The sequence below is a fragment of the Hyperoodon ampullatus genome, assembly GCF_949752795.1.
Source record: "Hyperoodon ampullatus genome assembly, chromosome: 7".
Classification (NCBI taxonomy): domain Eukaryota; kingdom Metazoa; phylum Chordata; class Mammalia; order Artiodactyla; family Ziphiidae; genus Hyperoodon; species Hyperoodon ampullatus.
Genome location: NC_136920.1, coordinates 27,651,125 through 27,674,713, shown reverse-complemented (window position 1 = coordinate 27,674,713; position 23,589 = coordinate 27,651,125). Strand labels below are relative to the sequence as shown.

General features: G+C 55.8%; 1 protein-coding gene across 1 annotated transcript in view; it reads right to left on the bottom strand.

Moving 5' to 3' along the window:
• The window catches only part of ABTB2 (ankyrin repeat and BTB domain containing 2), a gene marked incomplete at both ends in the record, with an annotated part of 178,305 nt that overhangs the window by 3,836 nt on the left and 150,880 nt on the right, over positions 1-23,589 (bottom strand). The window contains 11 exons of the mRNA XM_079707384.1: positions 2,807-2,897; positions 3,423-3,525; positions 4,162-4,267; positions 4,709-4,887; positions 6,351-6,580; positions 8,392-8,527; positions 8,788-8,884; positions 10,903-11,004; positions 11,566-11,655; positions 14,511-14,676; positions 16,020-16,172. Coding sequence (XP_079563510.1) covers positions 2,807-2,897; positions 3,423-3,525; positions 4,162-4,267; positions 4,709-4,887; positions 6,351-6,580; positions 8,392-8,527; positions 8,788-8,884; positions 10,903-11,004; positions 11,566-11,655; positions 14,511-14,676; positions 16,020-16,172 — 1,453 coding nt within the window. The remainder of the gene's footprint in view (positions 1-2,806; positions 2,898-3,422; positions 3,526-4,161; positions 4,268-4,708; positions 4,888-6,350; positions 6,581-8,391; positions 8,528-8,787; positions 8,885-10,902; positions 11,005-11,565; positions 11,656-14,510; positions 14,677-16,019; positions 16,173-23,589) is intronic.

Genomic DNA, 23,589 nt, shown 5'->3' with positions numbered 1-23,589 from the left:
GCTGGGCTGCCGGCAGGCAGCCTGTGGGGCTGGACTGGCTGCCCAAAGGGCTGCTGCCTCCTGCCCAGAGTGGGCCACCAGGAATGCGACCACAGGGAGGCCACTGATGCTGCAGGGACAGGCCTGGGGTCAAGAGCCATGTCACAATAGCAGGGCTCTCCCCCAGAGGCCTGGGTTTAGTCGGCAGTGACCTTGGCAAGTGTCTAGACCTGTGCTGTCTAATGCAACAGCCACCGGCCATGTGTGGCTTTTGAGCATTTGAAACGTGGCTGCTCTGAATTAACACGTGTTGTGTCAAAACTGGATTTTGAACACTTAGTGTGAAAAGAATGTAAAACATTTCATTAATTTTTTTATGTTGAAATGATACTATCTTGGCTACATTAAGTTAAATAATATTATTAAAATTCATTTCACCTGTTTCTTTTTGTTTCTGTGGCTACTAAGCGATTTTAAATTACCTATGTGGCCTGCGTTATCTTTCTATTGGACAATAGTACTGCTTAGATCCCCTTGGGCCTCTGTTTCCTGTTCTAGAAAACAAATAGTGACCACCATTTCTCTTCGTGCTGTGAGAGCCAATGAGATGTTTGGGGGCCGCTCTGAAACTTTTAGGCTTTCTTAGGGGGGACTGGCCCTGGATTGATGGCTTCGGGCTCCCCCCAGTGATGGCAGAGCTCTGTCCCTAGAGGACCCAGGGGGCGAGGCCAGTGGCTAACATGCCCAGGCTCACGTGTGCCCCGACGTTAGACCTGTCGTCCCCATCTACCCTCGTGACAACTCCGAGAAGTCACCAAGGGCTGCCCGGCCTGTCCTGGAACAGGCATCCTCCCCTGCTGCGTGAATGCAGCCTTGATGGCGGTGGTCACCCGAGCCACACGTGTGCCCTCGCGCCCCCCACACACTCCCGCCCAATCCCTGCTGTGCTTCTCAGACCCGCCTCCTGTGTCAGAGCCTGACCCCACCTCATGCTCCAACTCACCTGGACTTTGGGCTTCTTCTTAGCCAAGAAAGTTTCTAGAGCTGTTCCCTTCCCCAGTGAGTTCGGCTCAAGGGACGGGAAAAGCGGGGACGGGAGACGCCCTAGGCCAGACCCGGGGTCTCCCGCCCGCTGAGTCGCCGAGTTCCATCCACTCTCCCCTCGCCCACTTCCCTCCATCCTGCTGCCACTACCCGGTCACCATCATCACTTCGCTGGGTTTCTCAACAGCCTCCTAACTGGTCCCCTGGCTGCAGTCATGGCCCCTCCAGTCCCTCCCTCGCCCTCCAGAGTGAGCGAGGTAGTGCAGACGACCATTCCACGCATCCTAAGATTGACTCCTGGCTCTGTCACTGCTCAGCGCTGTGACCTTAGACAAGTTACTAGACTTCTCTGTGCCTGTGACCCCTCATCTACCAAGAGGGGGTAACAAACCTGTACCTCCTAGGACTGTGCTGTGAAGCTTAACTGAAGAACAGGGGCAAGGCACTTGGAACCATGCCTGGCTAAGTGTCTGTGATGATGGTGACCTCCTAGTAGCTTCCATCTGTCCTTGGGTTAAAGCTCAGGCCCTTCATGCTATGGCTCCTGGGGGCAGCTTCAGCCTCATTTCTGGATGTTCTTCTGAATCGCTGCCAGGACTAGGCCAGAGGGCATTTCCTGAACAGGTCGTGGTCTCTGGCTTTCGGACCCTGCGTGCACTTCTTCCTCTACCTGGAGCTCCCGATACCTGGCTGGCTGCCCTCGTCCTCCAAGAAGCTTCCTCCTCCGCAGCTTTGGGTTAGATGCCCCGTCCTGCTCTCCCAGTGCCTTCCCCACCACACCTATACCATTAATTCATAACCCTGTCTCGTGGAGGGCAGGGTCCCTGTCCCGTTTACTGCTGTCTCCGCAGTACCCGTAAGTGACTAAATGCTAAATAAATGACTATAGGGAACATGAGAGAGGGACTAAACCCTTGTAGATGGTGGCTCCTCATGCTTCTGTGAGGCTGTGAGCTCTCCCGTTAAGTCACAAGCCTGTCCTGTGCAAGGCCAGGTCCTGGACCCACCCACCAGCTGCCTCTTGGCCTCAGTCTCAGCCCCTGAGGGTCATGCCTGCAGTCTGGAGATCACTTTCTAGAAAGGAGCTCCCCACCGGGGCTCAGCGTAGACCCCAGCCAGCCTCCTCCTCCAGACCCCGCCTGCCACCCCTGTTGGCCAGCCTGTGGAGTTTCCATTACGCAGCCTCTGAGGTTCTCCGAAGCTTAGAGCTCGAAAGCCCTGACCTTGGTCTTCCACACCCAGGATGGGCTCACCATAGCTTTTCCTGCTTGGCCGGCATGGCTGGGGTCTGATGCTCGGGAGGAGTGATGTGACTTACACCAGCGCACGCGCACGTCACCCTCCACCCACCAGGGTCTTGTTAAAATGTGGGGTGTCTGGGCTGGGGCCTGAGGTTCTGCATTCCCAACAAGCACGCGGGCAACGTCTGTATGCTGGGAGCTCACTCCGGGGAATGAGGACTCACATGCTGCACGCGTGGTGTGCGCCTGTCCTTACACGTCCATCGGTCTGCCCAGACCCCTCACCCAGTGGTTAGAGCTCAGGGCCCACGAGACAGGCTCTGAAGCTACAAAGTCACAATGGAACGGCTACCTGTGCCTGGGAAAAACCTAGATGCTCCAACCTGACCACTGAGATTCAGCAGAACACAGAAGGCACTGGGGACGGAGGGGAAGATTATGACCGACTCACGGCTGCTCCTACCCAGACGGACGAGCCAGGGTGGGGCTCCTGGGGGGAGGGGGCATCCCTTGAGAAGCGTGCAGCACTGAGGTCCACATACCTGAAAAATGTGGTACTTCATGTCACTGATCTCAATGGTTTTGCTGCTGTCGCCATCTTGTTCTGATTTATTGGTCATCAGTGTCTTGAACCTGGAGCCAAGGAGATGAGACAGGTCGGGGCTTGAACGTGACTTTCACTCCATGGCCGTGTGGCAACGGCACCGTCCACCACCTGACTGGCCACCAGGGCACAGGAGCATTTTAAAAGTTACTGCCGTGCTCTCAAAATAATGCTCGGCGAGTGACGTTTTACATCGTCCAGACGGCTGGGCTGAGCCCCGTCCTGTCCCTACTGCCCCCTAGACGAGTGACTGTGACGCCTGCAGCTGGAAAACTGACTTTTGTGCCAGAACATTTATGTTTTCTAATAATCAAAGGCAGCAAGTTGGCCAGAAAGAATACAGCCTCAGAGCTCCTCTTGGAGAACTCTGGGTCCCATCTCGACTGTCCCTCTGTCAACTTGTCCCGTGCCCGCCGTGGGGCGGATGGGGCCTCCGTGCTCGGTGACCTCCCTGTGGGGGGCAGAGGCTGTTCTCCAGCCTGTCCATCACCTTGTATCCACATGAAGCTGCCCAGCCTCCCGGCAGCTGAGACTTCATTATCTGGGTTGCCTACCTGTTAGAAGCTGTCACCAGCAGGACTTTATGTGCATAAAACAGCTTTCCTTCCACAAGGAAGGTCACGTCCGACATCTCCTTGTTGTTCAAAAAGTGAGGATCTGCCAGTAGGGAAGGAGAGGGGGTGACTGAGGAGCCTGCCTCCGGGGGTTTCTTACGTGTGTGTTGGGGGCGGATGGGGTGGGGAATGTGGAGAGTAGAGAAACTGAGGCCAGGCCATGGCACTTGGGAAGGGGAAGGAGGACAAAGAGGAGAGGGAGAGGAAAAGGGGAGGGGGGGAGGGGAGGGGAAAGGAGAGAGGGGAGGGGAGGGGAGAGGAGGGGAGGGGAGGGGAGAGGAGGGGAGGGGAGGGGAGGGGAGGGGAGGGGAGGGGAGGGGAGGGGAGAGGAGGGAGGGGAGGGGAGAGGAGGGGGGAGGGCAGAGGAAAAGGGGAGGGGGGAGGGGAGGGGAAGGGAGAGAGGGGAGGGGAGGGGAGAGGAGGGGAGGGAGGGGAGGGGAGAGGAGGGGAGAGGAGGGAGGGGAGGGGAGAGGAGGGGAGAGGAGGGAGGGGAGGGGAGAGGAGGGGAGAGGAGGGAGAGGAGGGAGGGGAGGGGAGAGGAGGGAGGGGAGGGGAGGGGAGGGGAGGGGAGGGGAGGGGAGGGAGGGGAGGGGAGAGGAGGGAGGGGAGGGAGGGGAGGGGAGAGGAGGGAGGGGAGGGAGGCCTGGCAAGCGCGGGTGGCCAGCGGGGAAGGCCTCACCTAGCCTGGCCGGCAGGGTCTTGCGGAGCTCGGGGATGCTGGGGATAGGACTGCTGCCGTAGCAGTGCATGAAGATGGCAGCCAGCTGCTGGATGACAGAGTCGTTCTGTGGGGGGAGAGTCAGGGAGGGGCCATGAGCTCAACCCCCCATCCTATGGCCGTCTGTTTACAGCTCCTGCTACATCGGGCCAACTTCAGAAGTCCAGGCCAGGGCCAGAGCAGCCGCCGCCTTCTGCTCCTCCTGGAGGAGGCCTGGTGAGGGGGGCCTGTCCCTTCAACACTGAGTCCCCAAATCGCTCTTTTGGCCGGGCTCCAGCCCAGACAAATCCACGGCCTCTGCAGCCAGGAGGTATGCGTTTGCGTGTGGGGTGGGCGTCCACCTGCGTGCGTGAAGGTGCCTGTGTCCATCCGTCCGTGGGAGGGGTTGTCCCTGTGTCTGTCTGCCTATGCGTCAGTCTCCGTGTCCGTCCCATGGTCTGCTGGGGCCGCGGGCTCTGGAGCCTGGGTTCTCTGAGCCTGGGGCAGGGACCTGCCCGGAGACACTCACCTTGCTGGTCTTGAGGATGTCGAACATGAGCTGCAAGCCCTCGGTCACCAGCTCCTCGTTGTATTCCTCCTCCTTGATGGAGCCGAAATCCCGCAGGAGGCTCTGCACCACCGAGTACCGAGACTGGGAGAAGGATGTCCTCAGAGACTCGATCCAGACGTGCAGCTTCCAGGGGACGCCTGGGCCCGGGCAGGGGAAAGGCAGCAGTCACCCCTGGGCAGAGCGCTCCCTGCGGGGGCCACCGAGCCCGCCTCCCGACGAACCCCTTCCTGGCAAGCTCTCTTGCGATGCGCCCAGTGTCTGCAGAGCAGGGGGCAGCCCCCAGCCCCCTCGGTGTAGCCAGTAAGCAAAGCTTCCGTTCACCCTGACGGGCCTCCCTGAGACATCAGAGGGCTCCCCAGGTTCGTGTCAGATGAGGTGGAGGAATGCCTCCGGACCAGGTGCAGGGAGCCCGAGCTCTGAAAATCCACAGCTCAGCCTGGGGACTTTCAAGCGCCATCCCAGCACACACTGGCCCCACTCCTTGTTGGGCCCCGGACTGACTTACTGGGGGAGGCCCCATTATAATTACGAGGGGTAGCCCGGGAGACTCGGATACCCGGAGGATATGCAGGGTGCTTGGGGACCCAGGGGCTCCCTGCCTGTCTAGAAGCCTGAAATCAACCCCGTCCTATCGCAGAGGGCTTTTCCTAGCGCCCAGCTCACTGGTCTGTTTGTGCATATCCAGTGCCATGTAATTACTGTTTACCAGCTCCCTGGAGTGTGTTGGCGGGGCCGCAGAGCAACTTACAACCACTGTGTAAAGATCACGACAAAAACTAGTGATGTTTCTGATAATTAGAGGGGTTGCTTCTTACTCCCCCACCTCACCATGGGTTAAAAAAGGACTGCTGGCATTCCCTGCCCCCCATGATGACGTGCGTAACGTTAGCATCCCTGGTTGACTGACTGTATGTAGGAGCCCATTTCACAGAGAAGATCACTGAGGCTGGCTTGCCACAGAAGGGCCATGTGGCCTCCTGCTGCCTTGGCCCAGCGCCGGGCTTTCGTGTGTCACGGCCCCCGGGAGAGTAACGACGCTGTCATCGTGCACTGAGTGCTGATGGTGAGCTGGCACTGGGCTCTGAGCTGCATGTGACGACACCACATTCATAGAGGAGGATCATCAGCACCAGCGAACGTGGCAGGGCCAGGCTCTCACCCAAGTCTGTCTGTCTGACCAGCCTCCTGGGAGGGAAGGAGGAGTTGGCAGGCTTGCAGCTCCAAGGAGGTGGGGAGGTTGGCTGGGGGACTGGAGAGCATCTAGCTGACCAGAAATGTAGACCCCTAGTGCTACAGATGCTCCCAGAGCTACACATCCCAGGACTTGAGCAGGGAGGTTGGGGGACCTGAGGGCACAGGGCTGGGGTGAGGCTCTTGAGACCCATCCCCACGGAGGACTGTCCGAGGCTCAGGGCAGCTCCTGTCCTGGCTGTCAGTCACCAGGCCCGGGGGAATTGAGCCCCACCCTATGCTCAGCTACCTGGCCCGCTCCTGGCCTGAGGAGCAGCAGAGCGTGTGTGTGTGTGTGTGTGTGTGTGTGTGAGTGTGTGTGTGTGTGCGCGCGCGCGCGCGTGTGTACCCGTACGCTGCAAGGTCTCACCTAGTGCCCGCAGCTCCATGGTGATGTCCACGTAGCCGTGCTCCGCGCTGTAGTACATGGCCTCCTGGAGGGCCTTGGTGCGCGTGCGGCTCAGCCTCACGGGCCCCTCGCTGCCACTGCCCTGGCTCGACGCGTCGCTTTCCTCCACGCCCTCAGCCAGGATCTCCTCCAGGGACAGCACGTCTGCCTTGGCCTGCTGCGGCTGCGTCAAGAGCTTCCTCAGGACGTTCCTGTGGGTAAAGGGACGGAGGGTGATGCCTGAGGCTTCCGCCACGGACGGCACCCGCCGAGCTGCCTTCTGGCGCCCCGTGGTCCAGATGGGCAGCTATGGGGCATCTGCGGGCACAAAGGGCTCACGGTCTTCCCCTCCCAGGCAGGCTGGGCCAGGGCTCCCAGCGACCCCCGTCCCTGGCCACCTGGGTGAGTAAAGGGGAAGGTGCAGGAGGCCTCTCCCTTCTGCCATCCAGGTAGTGCCGAGAAGTCGTGGGCTTTGAGACCAAGCAGGTTCTGCCATCCTGTGTGATCTCGGATAGGTTGTTCTACCTCTCTGAGCCCTGACGGCTTTGTCATCTGTAGGACAGGGCACCTCCCAGTTAACGTGAGGCCAGTGTGATGACATCAGATGCAGAGCCTGATACCTAGCAGTCCTCCTAATAGCAGTCAACTTTACACATGTAAACGTGTCTGAAACATAGGACATGCTTATACTCATTTCTTCCTTTCCCTCCATTAATAAGAATGAAGTGGAGCTGCATTTTATACTGAATTCATTAACACACACAGATGTGTAGCACACTGGATGCCCGATGGAGCACATTCCCATGTACCGCTGCATTTAACCTGAGCCACCCCAGGTACCTCGCCATTCGTGGGCGATGACTACACCCTGCTTGCGGTCACTCTGAGCAGGATGAAGACTCAGACCCAGAGCTTCAAGCCCCAGGCTCAGTTCTGTCACAGCCTGTGGGTGGGGCTCTGGGCAGGCTGCAGCAGGGCCAGGCCCACAGGTCACCTGGGGCTGAGCCTCCTCCCAGTGGCCCTGCACACCCCTCCCCTGCCCCCTTCCCACCCCTCCCCCGCCACCTTCCCCTACTGTGTGATGGAGACCTGGCGGGGACCTCCTCGAGGGACCTGGGTCATCCCGCTGTAGCTCTGCCAGTTCAGCAATTTAACAGAGCACCCAGTCTGGCGTGAGCTGGCACGGGACAGTGAGCACCCACCGCACCCACCCAAGGGAGCCCGTGTTCCGGAGAGAGAGTGGGAAGCCGATGAGCAGAGGGGCAACTCCACGCGGGGTGAAGAGGCCACAGCGGGGGAGGAAAACGTGGGCACTGGGCGGGGTAGAGAGGCCTGGAGGCCGTGCCCTGCGAGGTGGTGCCTGAGGGCAGGGCTGGTGGAGATGGGTGAGAGCGGGGGCTGGGCGCAGAAGGCGGGGAGAAGCCCGCTAGGGAACGGGCCACAGCAAGGGCACAGTCTGGGCTTGAGAATGGGAAGCAGGTGTCCCGCCTGCCCTCTCTGCCTTCTACTCACCTCTTCCCTGTCTCCCTCTGCCCCGTGAGCTGCCTAACGGCTCTGCTCTCAGCCCTGCCCTCTCGCAGCCCCGGCCCCCCCAAAGCAAGGTCCACCATCTGCTCCTGGAGCGAGATGCGATCTCCTGAAGAGCCACCAGCGGCATCTTCGGCCTGCTGTGTGGAAGGCCCTAGCACCCCAGGCCACTGCAGGCACCGGAGAAGCACCCCGGGCACGGGAAGGGGTGGGGTCCTGGGTGGCTGCAGGGTGGAGAGCCTTACGGGGCAATGGGAGGGCCTGCTGCAGTCCCACGTCTGCCAGGAACTGGCTGCAGGACGTCTAAGCATCCCAGCGTCCCCGGGCCTCCAACATCTGGGGCCCCCGTGCTGCCTGAAGCCCTGTCTTCTTTCCGGCTGGTGTGCGTGCAGCCATCCCCGGCCCCCACCTCTGGAAGGACCTCCAGGCCTAGTTCTTCTGCTGAGAGCCTGCTTCAGGCCCCACAGCACACGGGGCAGGAACCCCGGGCGGGTACCTGTGGCCATGGGCGGCTGAGTGGCTGAAGCAGTTCATGTCCTCGTGGAGGGAGGAGGCCATGCTGTTGGTTTCAAGCATGCTGAGGAGGGGGTCGGCGCCCCGGCTGAGCAGCAAGCTGACCAGCTCGTAGTTCCCTGAAAGACAAGGTGGACCAAGGATGCTTCCACCGCCCGTGTCACTGCCCCTCTGCTGGGCCTGCCTGGGCAGTGAGTGTGGCAGAAACACGGACGATGGGGTGAAGGGGAGCCCCTGGGACCCAGAAGGAGGGGCTTCAAGGCTCGCCACAGGGATCTGCGTGCGCAGCTCGGCCAGGCTGGGTGACACCGTGGGGAGGGACAGGCGGACCCGTGGGGCAGTAGGGGACCCTCACTGGGCAGGGCCGCGGTGTACCTACCGGCTGCAGAAGCCAGCTGCAGGGGTGTCTCCGCGTAGCTGTCCTCGCCACCCGTCACTGCCGAGCCCTCCACGTGGGCACCGGCGTCCAGCAGCAACTTCCAGGGCACAGGGAGGACACTTCAGTGTGGTAGGGAGTGTCTGGGGCATGTTCAGGGGAGGCTTTGGGGAGGGGCCTGTAGTTCCCTCCTGGGGCATGTGACCAAGGACCGGCTCACCCAGGCGTCCAGGCAACCAGAATTTTAGAACTCCTGGTTACCTTCAGGGCTCTAAGTGTCTAGAATCTTCACCTCCACTCCTGCGGCCTTGGACCAAGCCCCTAAGCTACAGGGACCTCTGAGCTATTTCTCCCGTTCAAACAGTTTCCTACAAACTGGCTGCAGTGATCTTTGTAAGAACTCACACAGATGAGCAGAAAAGAAGGCACCACCCCCCAATCAACCGGGGGAAACGGGGGCTCTGGAGGCAGCAGAGGTAGTGGGAACGGCAGAGGCGTTAGAGCCGAGTGCCAGTGCTGGCCACAGACCAGCGGGTGACCTGGGGCAGGTACCTCAACTCCCCAAACCTCAGTCTTCCTCATCTGGAAAATGCAAAAGAGGCCCGCCTTGCAGCCTTGCTGGGGATGAAGTGAAACGGTGCTCACCTCTCCATAGGGGCTCAATGACTAGTGGCTTTTAGGGTTCTCATCAGAGAGGTTCGGTGAGCTACCCAAGGCTGGGAAGTGCGGGGCTGGGGCGGGGCCTCCCTGTCTGGGACACCAGGTGGCCTCTCCCCATTCTAGCAAGGGCACTCTTGCAGGGGACAGAGGGGGCAGGGCTAACAGATACCAAGCACTTCCAGCTGAGCCGGCTGGCTTTGCCTTGGGGCAGGGGTGGGTCTGCTCCACCGAGAGGTGACTTCAGCTCCATCTCACCTTTCCTGACCGGCTGCTCTGGAGGGAGCCGCCTTCCAACCCTCCCAGGTTTCCGGACACCAAAGCCCCCTCAGAGCCCGTGCTCGGCCGGCTAAGGCAACGCCGCGGCCCCGTCACCTGGAGACCAGGTCCGAGGGGCCCAGGCTGACCTCTCAGCCTCCCCACAGCGTGGAGCATGGGGGCGGCTGTTGGTGGGAGGCTCCCGTCAGGCAGAAAGGGCACCTCTGCCTGAGCCAGTGCGCCAAGGTGGAAGAGGAAGAGGCCTGCCCGTCAGGGTGAAAATGGGCACCAGTCCAGGTGAGTCCAGGGCACAGCCCTGCAGGCCAGTCTGGGCTAGCGTGGAACTCTGCTCAGGGCCTTAGGAGGACGCGCACCAAAAAGCAGGCAGGATGTGGCAGTCAGCCCACTGACCACCATTTACTGCATCCCTCCTATAGGCCAGGCCTGGGTGCACAGCGATGAATAGGCCGGACATGACCCCTGCCCTCAAAGGCCCGGCAATCTAGCAGACAGCAAGGGTGGAATACGAACTCCCAGGAAGGAGTCTGGAATCCTGTGGGCCTGTGGCCTAAGGAGTGAAGGAGTCTGGGAGCCGAGTGGCAGTGTCACCATGCCCCATCCACAGCTTCCACTTCTAGGCCTGAACCCCCTCCTCACGCCAGCCACAGCTACTGGGACCAAGGTGGGCACAGTGTGGCTTGGCTTGACAGGCGAGCTGTGCCAATCTGAGTCCTCTTTCAGGAACTGGGGAGCTGAGAGACTACGCCTGCTACCGGGGAGGGGCTACCGGGGAGGGGCAGTACCGGAAGGACTGCATGATGTATAGACCGGCAGAGCTCATGAGGGAGTAAAAACAGCTACGGTTGGAAAGATTACTGGAGGAGAGAAACGGAGCACACCTGCACAGATCCCAGATTCCAGCACGCCCCAGGACCCACCCACAGATGCAGAGACGTCAGGCAGGCCTGGTGCTACTTGGGCCTGCATCTTGCTCCCTAAAATTCTCACATGTATCCTCACACTGAAGCCTGCTCCTGGAGGCAGACCAGGTGGGTCTTTGCTGACCGAGTGAGCTACCGTTAACGAGCGCCTCTGGTGTCTCTGACTCCAGGCTGCTGCTCACACAGGTAAGACTGGGGCTACGCCTGGGACTCAACCCACTCAGCAAGCTGGGGGCATGTTGCATACCTGGCAGGAGCTCACCTGGACCACAGAGATGTGTCCATGCAGCACAGCAAATGTCAGTGAGGTCCAGTGCCGGCTGTCAGGGTGGATGGAGGGGTGCCTGGGAGAGTTATTTGGAACCTGGAAAAATACCACAAATGATCAGTGTTTCCTAGGTCAGTGACATTCCTGGGCAGGTGACACCGGTGCCTGAGCTAAGGGGAGCCCTGCAGGGATGGTGACTAGGAGTCAACTCAAGAGCTTTCTACATTCGATTGGCAATGTCTGCCTGGAGTACCCTGTGGAAAAGGCTCAAAAGGATGTTCAATTAGTGATGTCTGCCCTGGGCAGAGAGATGGCAGAGAGGGAATACTATGCCTCAGAGGGAGGTAGAGCTAGAAGTATCTGGGGATGGTGGGGATGGCTGGGGATTAAGGTGATAAAATGGGACAGGTGCTACAGTAACAGAATTACAGCCATTCTCTCTGCTCGACTCCCCTCTGAGCTCACTTCCTCTCTGACAGAAAGTTCAAATCTTGAGGAAAAACCCTCTTTGCTAACTGTGATCTCTGTGCATCTTGCGTCTTCAGTCCTCTGAGACACGTCTAGTCCAAAACATCACAGCCAGCATGGATGATGAAGACCCTGGGGTGTTCTCTTGCTGGGTTAGGAGCCCGGTGCAGCCCTTGGGGGCTTTCTCACCTGGATGTCCAAGTTTGCTCCAGCATCAATTAACATCTGGACCATCGCTTCATCCCCAGCAGCACAGGCATACATCAGCGGCGTCATACCCTACATGAACCAAAGGCAGATGCTAAACTGTCTGCAAACAGAACATGAGGACACGTGTTCCATAGGTGTCTGACCCAGAAACCAGATCCAGGTCTTCCTGCTTGACCGGCTGCTCATCCTGAACAATCCTGTGTCTTGTGCTGAACAAGACAACCTGCCCCTCCTAGGCCCACTGGACGTATGACACCTGAAGGATGAGGAGGGGACATTTCCATGAGCACTACAGGTCGCCAGAAGGGCAAAGGGCACAGGCCCTATGGCCAGACTCCCGTGCAAAGGCTACTTCTGCTGTAAACTTTGTACAAGTTACTTGTACTCCTCTGTGCCTCAGTTTCTTCATCTTTAAAATGGGAATAACAACAGTATCTACCTCATTGGGTTGTTGTAAAGAGTATGAGTTACTATGTATAAAGTGCTTAGTACAGCTAACTAAGGATAAACTAACTAATTAAAATAACACAACAACTCTATCACTGCTACTATGTTACACTGCCACATCCAAACCCACCCCAGGCCCCGTGCTGGTAAATCACCGTGTGAAGTGACTTACATGCATGTCTCATTTAATGGCCATACCATCCTTATTAGGGAGGTTCTGTTGTTGTCCCCACTTCACAGATGAGGAGCAGAGAAGGGGATTAACTTGCCCAACAGTCACTCAGTAAGTAAGAGGATGAACTCAGCTGGAACCCAGGCCTGCCTCAGCTGCGAAGCTCTTCCCTGAGGCATCTCACGGAGGGTGGAGAGGTTGACTTTAACATCTCGTGCTGTGAGCAGTTCCGAGCTTTTCTGAAAGCTGAGGCCCAATCCCTCCCTGAGTTTAGGTGGGCGATTAACAGAGCTGCCTCCCTGGCGGGGAATCTCCTCTGTGGCCAGTAATAGCAAAGGCAGCGGTGGAAAGTGTTATTCCACAGCTGGATGCTGGCAAGCGATTGTCTGGAGCCCCGCGATGTTACTTATTAGGTTATCTGTGTGTAGACAAGATCTCCTTACCTCATAAATCCTTGCCTAGTGCCCAGAGATAAAGAAATGGCCCGAGATTAATCATGGGTGAGAGGCCTTTTTACCCACAGATCATTCTGCAGACACTGAGGCTGAGGGAACAAACAGGACCGAACATTTAGAGAAAAGCCCACGGCCACCGAGTGAGAATCTGACTTTGTTTTATTCCCCTTGGCACATGCTTGCCTTCTTTTTTCTCCACACATCTGTACACGATTCGGAGTGTAAACCAGGCTACAAGCCTTCTAAGGAGAAACTACTTTTTTTGTGTTGGCCCCTCCCCACTGCAGGTACCTAAAGAGGCTAAATCAAAAGAGGCTGATTAACAGCTTTCAGGGATGATCATCACCGTATCAACAACAAAAAACTGAACGAACATTTATTGAGCATTTACTATGTGCCTGATGTGAAAGCCTCACGATAACCCTAAGGGCCGGGTACTTTATTCCCACATCTTAGAGGTGAGGGGACAGGCTCAGAGGGGTGCTTGTCCAAGCTGTCACAGCTATGACAGGAGGACTAAACTCCAGGTCCGTCTGAGGCTTCCCCACCGCACTGCTGGAGGAAGATGATGACCCCCAGGATGAAAGCCCCATAGCCTGCATTGACAGAGGCACCTCGGGGAGATCCCAGGACCCAGCCTGTCGCCTCCCTGAGCTCAGCTGCAGCATCCCTGTCCTAGCACGCACCCGACTGTCCCGTCCCGATGCTCCTGCCCCCAGCATCTCCTTTCCCTGGAATGCCTTCCCCACTCCTCTCCATTGCATCCGACCACCCCTCACTCCAGCTTGGCTCAGATCCCCCAGGAGGAAGCCTTCCCTGGCTGCTCAAGCCCGACCTGTCAAAGTCCACTCTGGCTTGGGTTCGCCGGGCACCTCATCATGCTCTCTACCATGCTGTCATCTCATCCGAGAGGGCTATGTGACCCTTCAGCTGGCATTTAACTTCCCTCATGCTTCTGTGTGGGTTTCTAAACCCATATAGGAAATCCATTACCTATATATTGCAGAGCTCACAAAACTACATCAAATACACAAACTGCATCTTCCACAGCGGTGAAGAGCCTGGGGTTGGACCACTTGGGTTCTTCTAGTCCCAGCTCTGCTCCTTACTAGTTGTGTGACCTCTGTACCTCAGTTTCCTTATCTATAAAATGGGGATGATACCTACATCATAGGGCTGTGGTCAAGATTAAATGAGTTACTCTGTGCAAAGTGCTTAGAACAATGCCTGGAACACAGTGAGTGCTATATAAATGTTAGCTATTCACAGAAGCAACAAAAAACAAAGCGAGCCAAAAAACTCAAGTTAAATTCTACCTAAAATTGTTAATTGCCTCCAACACTTTCTATCCCTTTTTCTGGCTTCATTTAACGCCTTAGCACTTTTCACTAACATACTCTGTATTGTGTGTGTGTGTGTGTGTGTGTGTGTGTGTGTGTGTTTCTTAGTATCTGTCTCCTCTAATGTTAACCCATGAAGGCAAGGATTTCTACAGGCCTGGAACGTGGCAGGCACACAGGATGCTCCAAATACAAGTCTCAGTGATTATGATCTAGAGCTCGCTATCAAGCTGACTCCTCTGGACTCTTTCCCAGCCCTGCACCCTATGGGGCAGCCTCCAGCCTTCCAGCGAGGGGAAGCAGAATCCCCGTTACAAAGGATTTCCAAGGGGTGTTAGGGAAGTCTCTGAGTTGACATTCTACCTGGATGGCAGCCCACCTCTTAGAGCACAGAGCTGAGTGGGCGGGTCTCAGGTTTGGGACAGAAGGGACTGTGCCACCGGCTCTAGTGGTCACGAACCCCTGTGGACTCTGGTCCTGAGCCCGGCTGGCGGAGCGCTCAGAACGCACCTGGTCGTCCATGGTGTTCACCCCGTCGGGACCCAGGGCCTCGATCGCCTGGCTGATGAGGTCCGTCCTCCCGCAGTTGAGCATGCGGAAACCCAGGTCCTGGTTGAATTTTTCAGTAGCCGCTCGGGCATCCAGCCTCCGGAAGGAACTGAAACAGCATTCGGGTCTGCACAGAAGAGACCGGGGTGTGTGAGCGTGGCTCTTCCTGCTAGGACATGGCCTCCCTATGAGAGGTGACACAACTGTGCTGGGCTGATGTGTGGTGTGAGGATGAGGTTGGCGGGGCAGGACTGGGAATTACTATCTAATCGGCAGTGACTGGCCTTGTCACGCTCGGTGACAGGAAAAGCATGTACGTCGGCTGTTCTACAAACACGTTAAAGATGTGCTCTGAGCTCTTGGGAGCTGTCAGTTGTCAGAGACAAAGTTCCCATCTAACATAATCTCTCAGGGGACTGTTCTGAGGAGGAAGAAGCTCCAGCTTTCTGGCCTTGCGCCACAGCTCTCGGCCGTACAGTTTCTGCACAGAGAAGGCGCACTCTCACTCCTCAGTCGTCGAGGCCGAGCTCCAGTTCTTGCCTCTCCACCCTCTCCCCTCAGCGCTTCCTGGTGAGGCCCCGAAGCACCAAAGAGACGGCAGAGAGTGGCCCAGACTCCCATTGCAGCCAAGCCATCTTACCAAGGAGAGTCACAGATAAAACCTGCGTCTGCAGAGGGCACACCGCAAGCTTCCAATAGGTGGCTTCAGCCTGGAGTTGTGATTAGGCCAAAGAGTAAAAAGTACGTGCCACAGAACGAGGTCCTGGCATTTGCAATGGAGACAGAAGACAAAAAAAAAGAAAAAAAGCAAGCCTCTTCCAGGTCAAGCATGGCCAGAGGAACGCTTCTCTGAAACAACTTCAGGAGGCCAGTCCAATACAAGAGAGGCACACTGAGAAGGTAACTAAGAGCCCGGGCTTGGGGCCATATGGGCCTGGGTTCAAATTCGGGCACGGTCATGTTGCTGGGTGAGTATCTCTGGGCAAGTTACTGTTCCTCCTGACCCTCAGCTTCTCCATCTGAAACATGGGCATTAAAGCCCCTTCTTCTCTGAGGTTGTCACGAGGACTGAGAAAATGCACGTAAAAAGGAAGGGCTCAGAACCGGCCTGCACCTAGGAAGTGCTCCAGAAAACGGTGGCAACCGCAGGAAGGAGGGCCCACTTCTGCTGCGTACCCCCAAATGGCCCGAAGAGTCAGACTGTGAAAGCTCTCCCACCCAAATCCGAATGGGAGTCTGCTCTGCGGGCCCGACCCGTGGCTGCAGAGGATGCAGCCGAGAGCAGCCAAGGTCCAGAACACATCAGTTCTAACAGGTGGGCTTGTGCAGAGAGCACCTCAGCGCAGCTCGAACGAACCGGCTGCAGCCCCTGCCTGCTGCCCGCTCCTGACCCAGGAGGAGGAGGGAGCAGCGACCGGGGGCTGGGCATGGAGACGCTCCCCCCCACCCCCCGCCTCCCTGGTTCCGTACTTGAGCTGCCGGGGCTCACAGTCCAGGCCGGGCAGCAGCAGCCGGGCCGCCTGCCGGATGTCGCCGCTGTCCACGGTGAGGCTGCGGCGGTGCTCCGCGTAGGTGATGGCCACGCGCATCCACTCCATCAGCGGCGGCAGCAGCATGAAGGGCCTGGGAGGCAGCAGAGAGAGGGGGTCAGGCCTGGGCGGGCTGCTCCCTGAAGCACAGAAGGGGACCCCCTTGAGCACCCACTCTCGGGACAGCCGCGGAGGCTGGTCCCCTGTAGCCTTCCGGCTGTGGGAGGTGGAGGGGGCCTGACTCTTCTCCTCACGGACAGCGCGATCTGCCCCATTCTACAGGAACGCTGTCAGGACCCGGAAGGAATCCCTGTCATGGGCCACGAGCAGAGCCTGAGGGCCTTAGGTGGCCCATCAAGGAAGGGGCTTGCCAGCATGTGGAGCTGGGGACTCCTATCCCCTCCACAGAATTCAGACGGGGTCTCCCTCCCTGCAGAGGGGAGAGGATGCCTGCCTTCTGGGTGCTGGGGTGCAGAGGGAAGAGTCGAGCAGACCCAGGCTCCAAACCCAGCTGTGCCCCTGCATCACCACAGACAACACCCCGAGGCTGTTTTCTTCTTCACCTGTGAGACGGGGCAGTCCCCACTTCTCAGGATCATCGTGAGGCCACGTGAGATGACACATGGCACACTACCTGTGTGTGGTGGACAGCCACTCCCTCCTCAACTGATCCCCGGGCTGAGGTGGGCCTATGTCGCTGCCTGTGGCAGGCAGGGTGGCCCCAGGCTGGTGCCCGAGGTCCTCCAGGGAGGACCTGTCCCAGGACCTATGTCACACCCAGAACCCATGGCCACGGTGTGGGGCAGCTAGGAGGAGGCAGGGAGAGACGGTTGGTTCAGCAAGGCCTCTGAGCTACAAACTCAGGGGGCACCGGCGTTCTGGGTGCCAGCAGGCGGCACCATTCACAGGACAGCGACTAGTGCTCCCTGGTGCTGAGCAATACCATGGTCCTGCCACTCAGGGCCGGTCCCTCCCGGCCCCAGGCCCTGCCGTCCCCACCCCACCAAGCTTGACTCCTGTCCTCCGCCCATTCTGGCCCATCTCCCATGGTGAAGACCTCGGAAGACCACTCCACAGCCCAGCAGACGCCATGCTGTGGAGCGGCCCCGACAGCCGGTCTTGGCTTCATGCCTACTGCCCCCCATGCCCCCTCCACACCCCACTTCACCTGATACCCTGGGATCCTTGTGTGTTAGGCCCTTGCTGTCACCATCTTTCCCCTAGACATACAGAGAGGTACTCTGGCCAGGAAGATGACCTCCATCCTCTCCCCTCAGCTCCTGAGTAAATCAACTGCAGGGAATCACCTAAAGATGCCCTCAAATGACTGATCTCAGATCTCAATAGCTTAGGTCACCTTCGAAGTTTGCAAAGCTTCTCTTCTTGAGGGCAAAGGATGCTTTCATTTATTTATTTATTTATTTAAAAAGAGAATCAGATGGGATTCTTGAAAGTGGTTCATTTGGAAATTCTTTTGATGTCCCGGTTCTGTCATTTCTGAAAATATTTCTAGGTTTGAGCCATTTCACTGGTGCACTGAGTGTACCAATCGCTATGGTGACAAGGCGGCCACAGGCTGGGAAAGCCTTGTAGCCTTGGCCTTCAAGGATGCCCAGAACCTCACTCAACTTACTTTCCAAGCCTGACTCACACCTTTCATCAGGACACACCTGACCATCAGGCATTCGTGGTTCTCAAGCCCACCCTTCCCGTTCCCACCTCCTCACAAGAACGAACCAGCTCTCACCTCTGCCCATCCAGATCCTGTTTATCCTTCAAGGCTTAGTTCCAATGCCGCTTCTTTCTAGAAGCCTTCCCACATCCCTTTTCCAAAGAAAATAATCTCTTCCTTCTCCAAGATCCCTTAGAATTCTATTCCAGAATGAATGCGTCTCATCTTCCTGACTAGATTGTTCCTCTTCAGAACAAGAACGATGCTTTCATCATCTCTGGTTCTCTAAAATATACCCAGCACAGGGCTTCCCTGGTGGCGCAGTGGTTGAGAGTCCGCCTGCCGATGCAGCGGACGCGGGTTCGTGCCCCAGTTCGGGAAGATCCCACATGCCGCCGAGTGGCTGGGCCCGTGAGCCATGGCAGCTGAGCCTGCGCGTCTGGAGCCTGTGCTCCGCAGCGAGAGAGGCCACAACAGTGAGAGGCCCGCGTACCGCAAAAAAAAAAAAAAATATATATATATATATATATATATATTTATATACACCCGGCACAGGTCCTAGACACAACAGATCCTCAATAAACCGAATGACTGCAAGGATGGCTAAGCATCAGGAACGTGGCATAATGCATCCAAGTTATCAGTTCTGGACCAAGTCCTGTTTCTGCCCAGAAAAGAATGGCATATACTTTTCAGAGTCACAACGTGGACTCGTTAGAGTGGGAAGCCAGGACCCTGTTGGGGGGAGCCTGTAGAATCCAGGAAGGAACAACAATCCCTTTGTGAATTACTCCCGTTTCCAAGATCTTCTTTAATTGTGAACGCCCATTTGAATTCCCCCCAAATGTTATTTTGGAATTTTACAATTCTTACACTCCAATGCTACAAGTCAAGCTCAGAGACATACTTCTACATGTCAGTCCTTCTGATCCAAGGGGAAGGTTTTATCTAAACCACCAGCATTGGAGACTGAAGGGTAAACAAAAAGGCAGTTCCTGGATTTGCCAGCCATTCTTCCCTATTGTGGCCAACGGCCAAGACAAAGAGCCAAGTGTGGCCACGAACGCTCTAAGCAGCATCTCCCAGCTGCACTACGGGAAATCCAAGAGGGAACTCAGGAAACCATGAAGTCTAATCAGATGGTGTCATGATTCATTCTCCCGCCTTGTGCCTCTTATAACTCGGCACATGAAAAGACGCAGTGTTGATAACAGGTGGGTGGATACTGGGAATTGGTTCATTCAGCCTCCATTTTACCATCCTAGCTGAAGACATGGAAAATTGAAAACTACATTTCCCAGACTTCTTTGCAAATTAGGCTTCACCATTAAGACGTAGCTGCATGAGATCTGGTAAATGGATGTGAGGCAGAGGCCACCTTTGTGTCCCCTTTGCTTGTTTCTGCTAGCAAGCCAACTCATAAAACATGAGGGACTTTTTTTTCCCCCTACAGAGCATTCCGGTGTCCATTTCCCAACTTCCTGAGTGCTCCAGAGGCAGCAGTACTGCTATTGAAGGCAAGGGCAGAAACTTCTTGACTCCAGCTTCAATCCTGAATTGCAGTTTCCAGGGTTATCTCAGAGGGAGTAGCCCCCCTGATAGCAAGTTTTGTATTGTCCTTGGAGTCATTCCTGGAGGTTCAGCCTTGAACCTGCTCCTTGAGTCCTTCCAATGATTCTTTTGGCACCTAATTCCCCGCATTAAATCCCTTCCTGTTTAAAACACCTAAGGTGTTTTCTGTTTCCTGAATTGCACACTGATTAATATTCTCAACATACAAAAATCCTTCAGGGTTAAAATTGTCACCCTGCCTCTGGGGTGGTGGCCGGTGCCCACCTGTCCACAAACAAGGCCATTGCAGCCCCCAAATGACCCCTTCAAGCCTTTCTCCTTGGTCTACCCACCTCCCTGACCTGCGGCCCATAGGAAGGTAAAATGACAAGCAATTCATGGACTTTCTCAGTAACATCCTTCCCTTGGCCTGTGGGTTCCAGGCTACTATTTCCTTTCTGGTAATTTCACCTAGCCCACTGGGCATGCTGAGAAACTGGCCTGCATTCCTGGACATTCTGGAAAATCCCTATAAAAACTCCCATCTATACTGGCCATGGCTGCATCCTAACTGTGGAGTGAAAAGGCTCTAGAGGAGCAAAGCTGGGAATGACTGAGTATGCGTCATCCCCAGGGTCTCTCTGCTTGGTTCCCTCCCAGAGAAAAAAGCCTGCTTCCCTCTTCTTGCCTTTTCCCTAGGCTGAGTGTGGCTGCAAGCCACTGACTTTCCCCTTTGCTGGGTCTGGCACCACGGAATAGCGGTTCTCAAGCACTGTGGCCTCAGAATCCCCTTTGTACTCTTACACATTACTGAGGCCCCCAAAGAGCTTTTATTTATGTGTATTGTTCTAGCGCTAATTATTGTATCAGAAATTAAAACAGAGAACTTCAAACATCTCAGAGAACTTCAAACTTCAAACACAAACTCATATCCCATCAGCCATCAGAGTGATACTATGCTCACATGTCACATAGCTTCTGGAAAACTCCCTGGAAACTTGTGAGAAAATGAGTGAAAAGACAAATAACACCTTATTATTGTGAGTATAATTTTGACCCTGTGGACTCCTGAGAAGTCTCATTGAGAACCACTGCCTTAGACAAATGTAGTCGATCCCTAAGGCAAGGCCGCTCTCAGGTGTGGGGCTGGGATTCTGTCCCAGTCCAGCCAATTCTAGGATGGTGTGTGCTTTATATGCATGCTCTCGGCCTAAGGATCTAAGGATCCCACACTGAATCCTCACTGGGAGACAGCCCTAGTTTTAGGAAGCAACCAAACTGGCTCTGTAACCTTGGGCAGATCATTACCTTCTTTGGGCCTGTTTTTCTTTTAAAGATGGTGTTAAGTCAGTGGTTTCTAGACAGTTTCCATCATGAGAAACACTTTTGCTGTTATTTCACAGCCTCCACATGACAACAGCTGTACATACTATACAGAGGTCAAGAGCATAGGCTCTGGTGGCTGACTGCCCTAGGCTGCAATCCATTGCACTCTCAATGAATTAAATTGTGATCGGGTGCAAGTTATTTTATCTCCCTTAGCCTCAGTTGCCCCATCAGCAAAATGGGTATAAATAACAGGACCACCTCACAAGATGGTCAGAAGTTATGTACATAAAGGGCTTAGCACAGCATTTGGCACATGGTAAGTTCTTGGTAAAGGTTAACTATTACTACCATTTTAGTGTCTGTCGATAGAGAAAATACATAATAGCAGAAAAGGCTATAGGAATCTGGTCCTATTAAATGCCTCAGCTCCAGCCTTCTTCAAGTCCAGCCAATTCCCTCTCCACACACCCCAACCCTCCAGCAAGTATAAACATGTAAAGCTTGCAGAAGCCTGCCAGCGAGCTGCCCACCACCCACTCATAAAACAGCAACAAACACAACCACTGTGTGGAGTGTGATCTGGAGACCGTTTCTGGCAGTGCAGGCCCTTGGCCTTGGCTGTCAAGAACCTTGAAGAGGGGAAGGGACAACGACAACACAGACCCAGGGGCCACGAGGTCAGAAACATGCGAGGTGGTGACGGGGTGCGCACGGGATGACTGTGAGGGACCTGCCGCCCCTAAATGCCGTTGGCGGCCTAACCAACCTCAGAAACACCACACACGTGCGCATGCACACACACACACACACACACACACACACGCACGCACGCATGCAAGCGCATCCGCATCCGGTCAGGCTGCTACCGTGACAAACAAAGCCACTTAAAAGGGTCACCGACTGGGAGCATTTGTCTTTGTGTGCATAAAATAGCAACTAATGTCACGTGGGGGAGGTGTAAAATACACCAAAGAAAACGGGTCTTTAACAGGAAGGGGGGTGAAGAGGAGGAAATAGAGACCCGGGGAGGCCGAGCATCTCACCCAAGGTCACAGAGCCCTTCAGCAGCAACAGGGGGCCCAGCCCCATGTGTCATGACTCAGTTTCTCTTCCTCTCTCTTTAAATTAATCATACAGATGAGCCTGAGAATATCAAGCCAATGGGCTCACAAGGCCCTTCAATAGGACCAGGCCTGCAAAAGCCATTTTTCCCCGTTAAAAAAATGAAAGAGAATAAACTTCTTAAGGCCTTGGTTTTAAGAGGTCCCTGCAGCCTGGGGAAAAACAAAAACCTCTGCCCCACTCAGCAAGCATATGATTTATTGGGATTACAGTCCTATAAGCAGTGTCTTAACAACATGAAACAGGAAACGCCTCCAATTTCCAGCTCAAAGCAGGCTCTGTTCTTCCTTGAGGTGGGCAGGGGCCTTGGGGAGAGAGTCAGGTTGGTAGATGGGGCACAAGCCTGGAACTGGAGGCCCAGGCGTGAGAAGGCCTTGTGCCTCTGTCCCCAGCTGGCAGGCCAAGTCTGGGGCCAGCAGGTATGTCCCCTCTGCGCCCACCCACAAGGACTGGGTTCAAATACTCAGGCAGGCAGATCTGGGAGGTGCCCACTGGCTGGGCAGGGCCTTGAGACCTGGCCTGAGCTCAGCCCTGGGAAACCGGGCTGTGGTTTCTTAACTTCCACCGTTGGCTGGGAGGACACAGGACTCTGGGGCGTGGGCCTGGCTGGGAGGGTCTGGGGAGGCCCATGATGCCTTAGAGCCCACCCTGCCTGTGAGCACCCTTAGTCTAGGAAAGGAATCTCACAGGGACCAGCTACACAGCTGCAGGTGATGGTCAAGGGAGGGGGTAGCCAGAATGTCTCCCACCCTCAGCCCTAAATTCTTGCACCGACTCCGCCCCACCTTCCGTGGGAACCACTGCTGAGCACTGGCGTTGAATGGGGTGACCTTCCCCCCGAATCCATCCTTCTCACGGACCTTGCTGGGAAGCATGCCGCTTCCACGCCCTAACCTGCTGTGCCGCCTGGGCTGGGAGCTGGCAAGTTGGCACCGTCAGGAACCTGAGAAGAGGCCAAGCTTTTCCCAATCAAGTGACAGCTCTTCAAGCAGAGACTGCTCTAGGAAGGTCAAGGTCGGCTCTGCGCTGCCAGCTCTGAGGCCCTCACCACAGGTCCCCCAAGAGTTCTGGAGGGCCACGGTGGCCGAACACCAAGCCAAAACATCCATGGAGAATGAAGCCAACATCGTCCCAAATGAAGTCAGATTCCACTCCCAGTACAAAGGAAGCAATTCTAGTCTGGTTCACATCTTGGACTAATTAGTTTTCTAGAATTGCTTGGTAAACCAGAATGGTTTGGCTCAGCTTGGAGTCAGAGCCCGGCAGGCATCTCTCTTCTGACCCTGGGGCCTATCTCCTCTGGCAGCCCCGCTGCCTCAGACCCTGTAGCTGACCCCTGGCAGAATCTCCATGTGGGGTCAGGTGACTTCTGTTAGAGGCAGGGCTCAGGACTTTCTTCTGGGAAATACACTCTTCTTATTAAAACCCATCTGGTACAGATTAGAGGCACTAGAAAAACCCTCAGTTGCTCAGATATGCATATGGATATAAATTTAGATTACAACCAAGTCATGATTAGCTGTGAACGATTTCCCTGCCTCTTCCCATTGGTTGCCCGTCAGGGAACCTAAACATGAGCTGTGGGATGGGAGGCCAATTGGGTAACAATCGGGGCATCCTGGCCTGGCTCTGAGGCATCCAGGAATAACTGGGAAACACAAACAACTAATGTGTACAGAGCATTTGCTAAACACGTGGCACTGTTTTAAGCCCTTTATATCTACTGACTTATTTCATCCTCATATCTACTTTATGAAACAGGTACTATTATTATCCCCATTGTACGCATGGAGAAACTGAGGGCTGGAGAGGTAAAGTAACTTGCTCCAGGTCACGC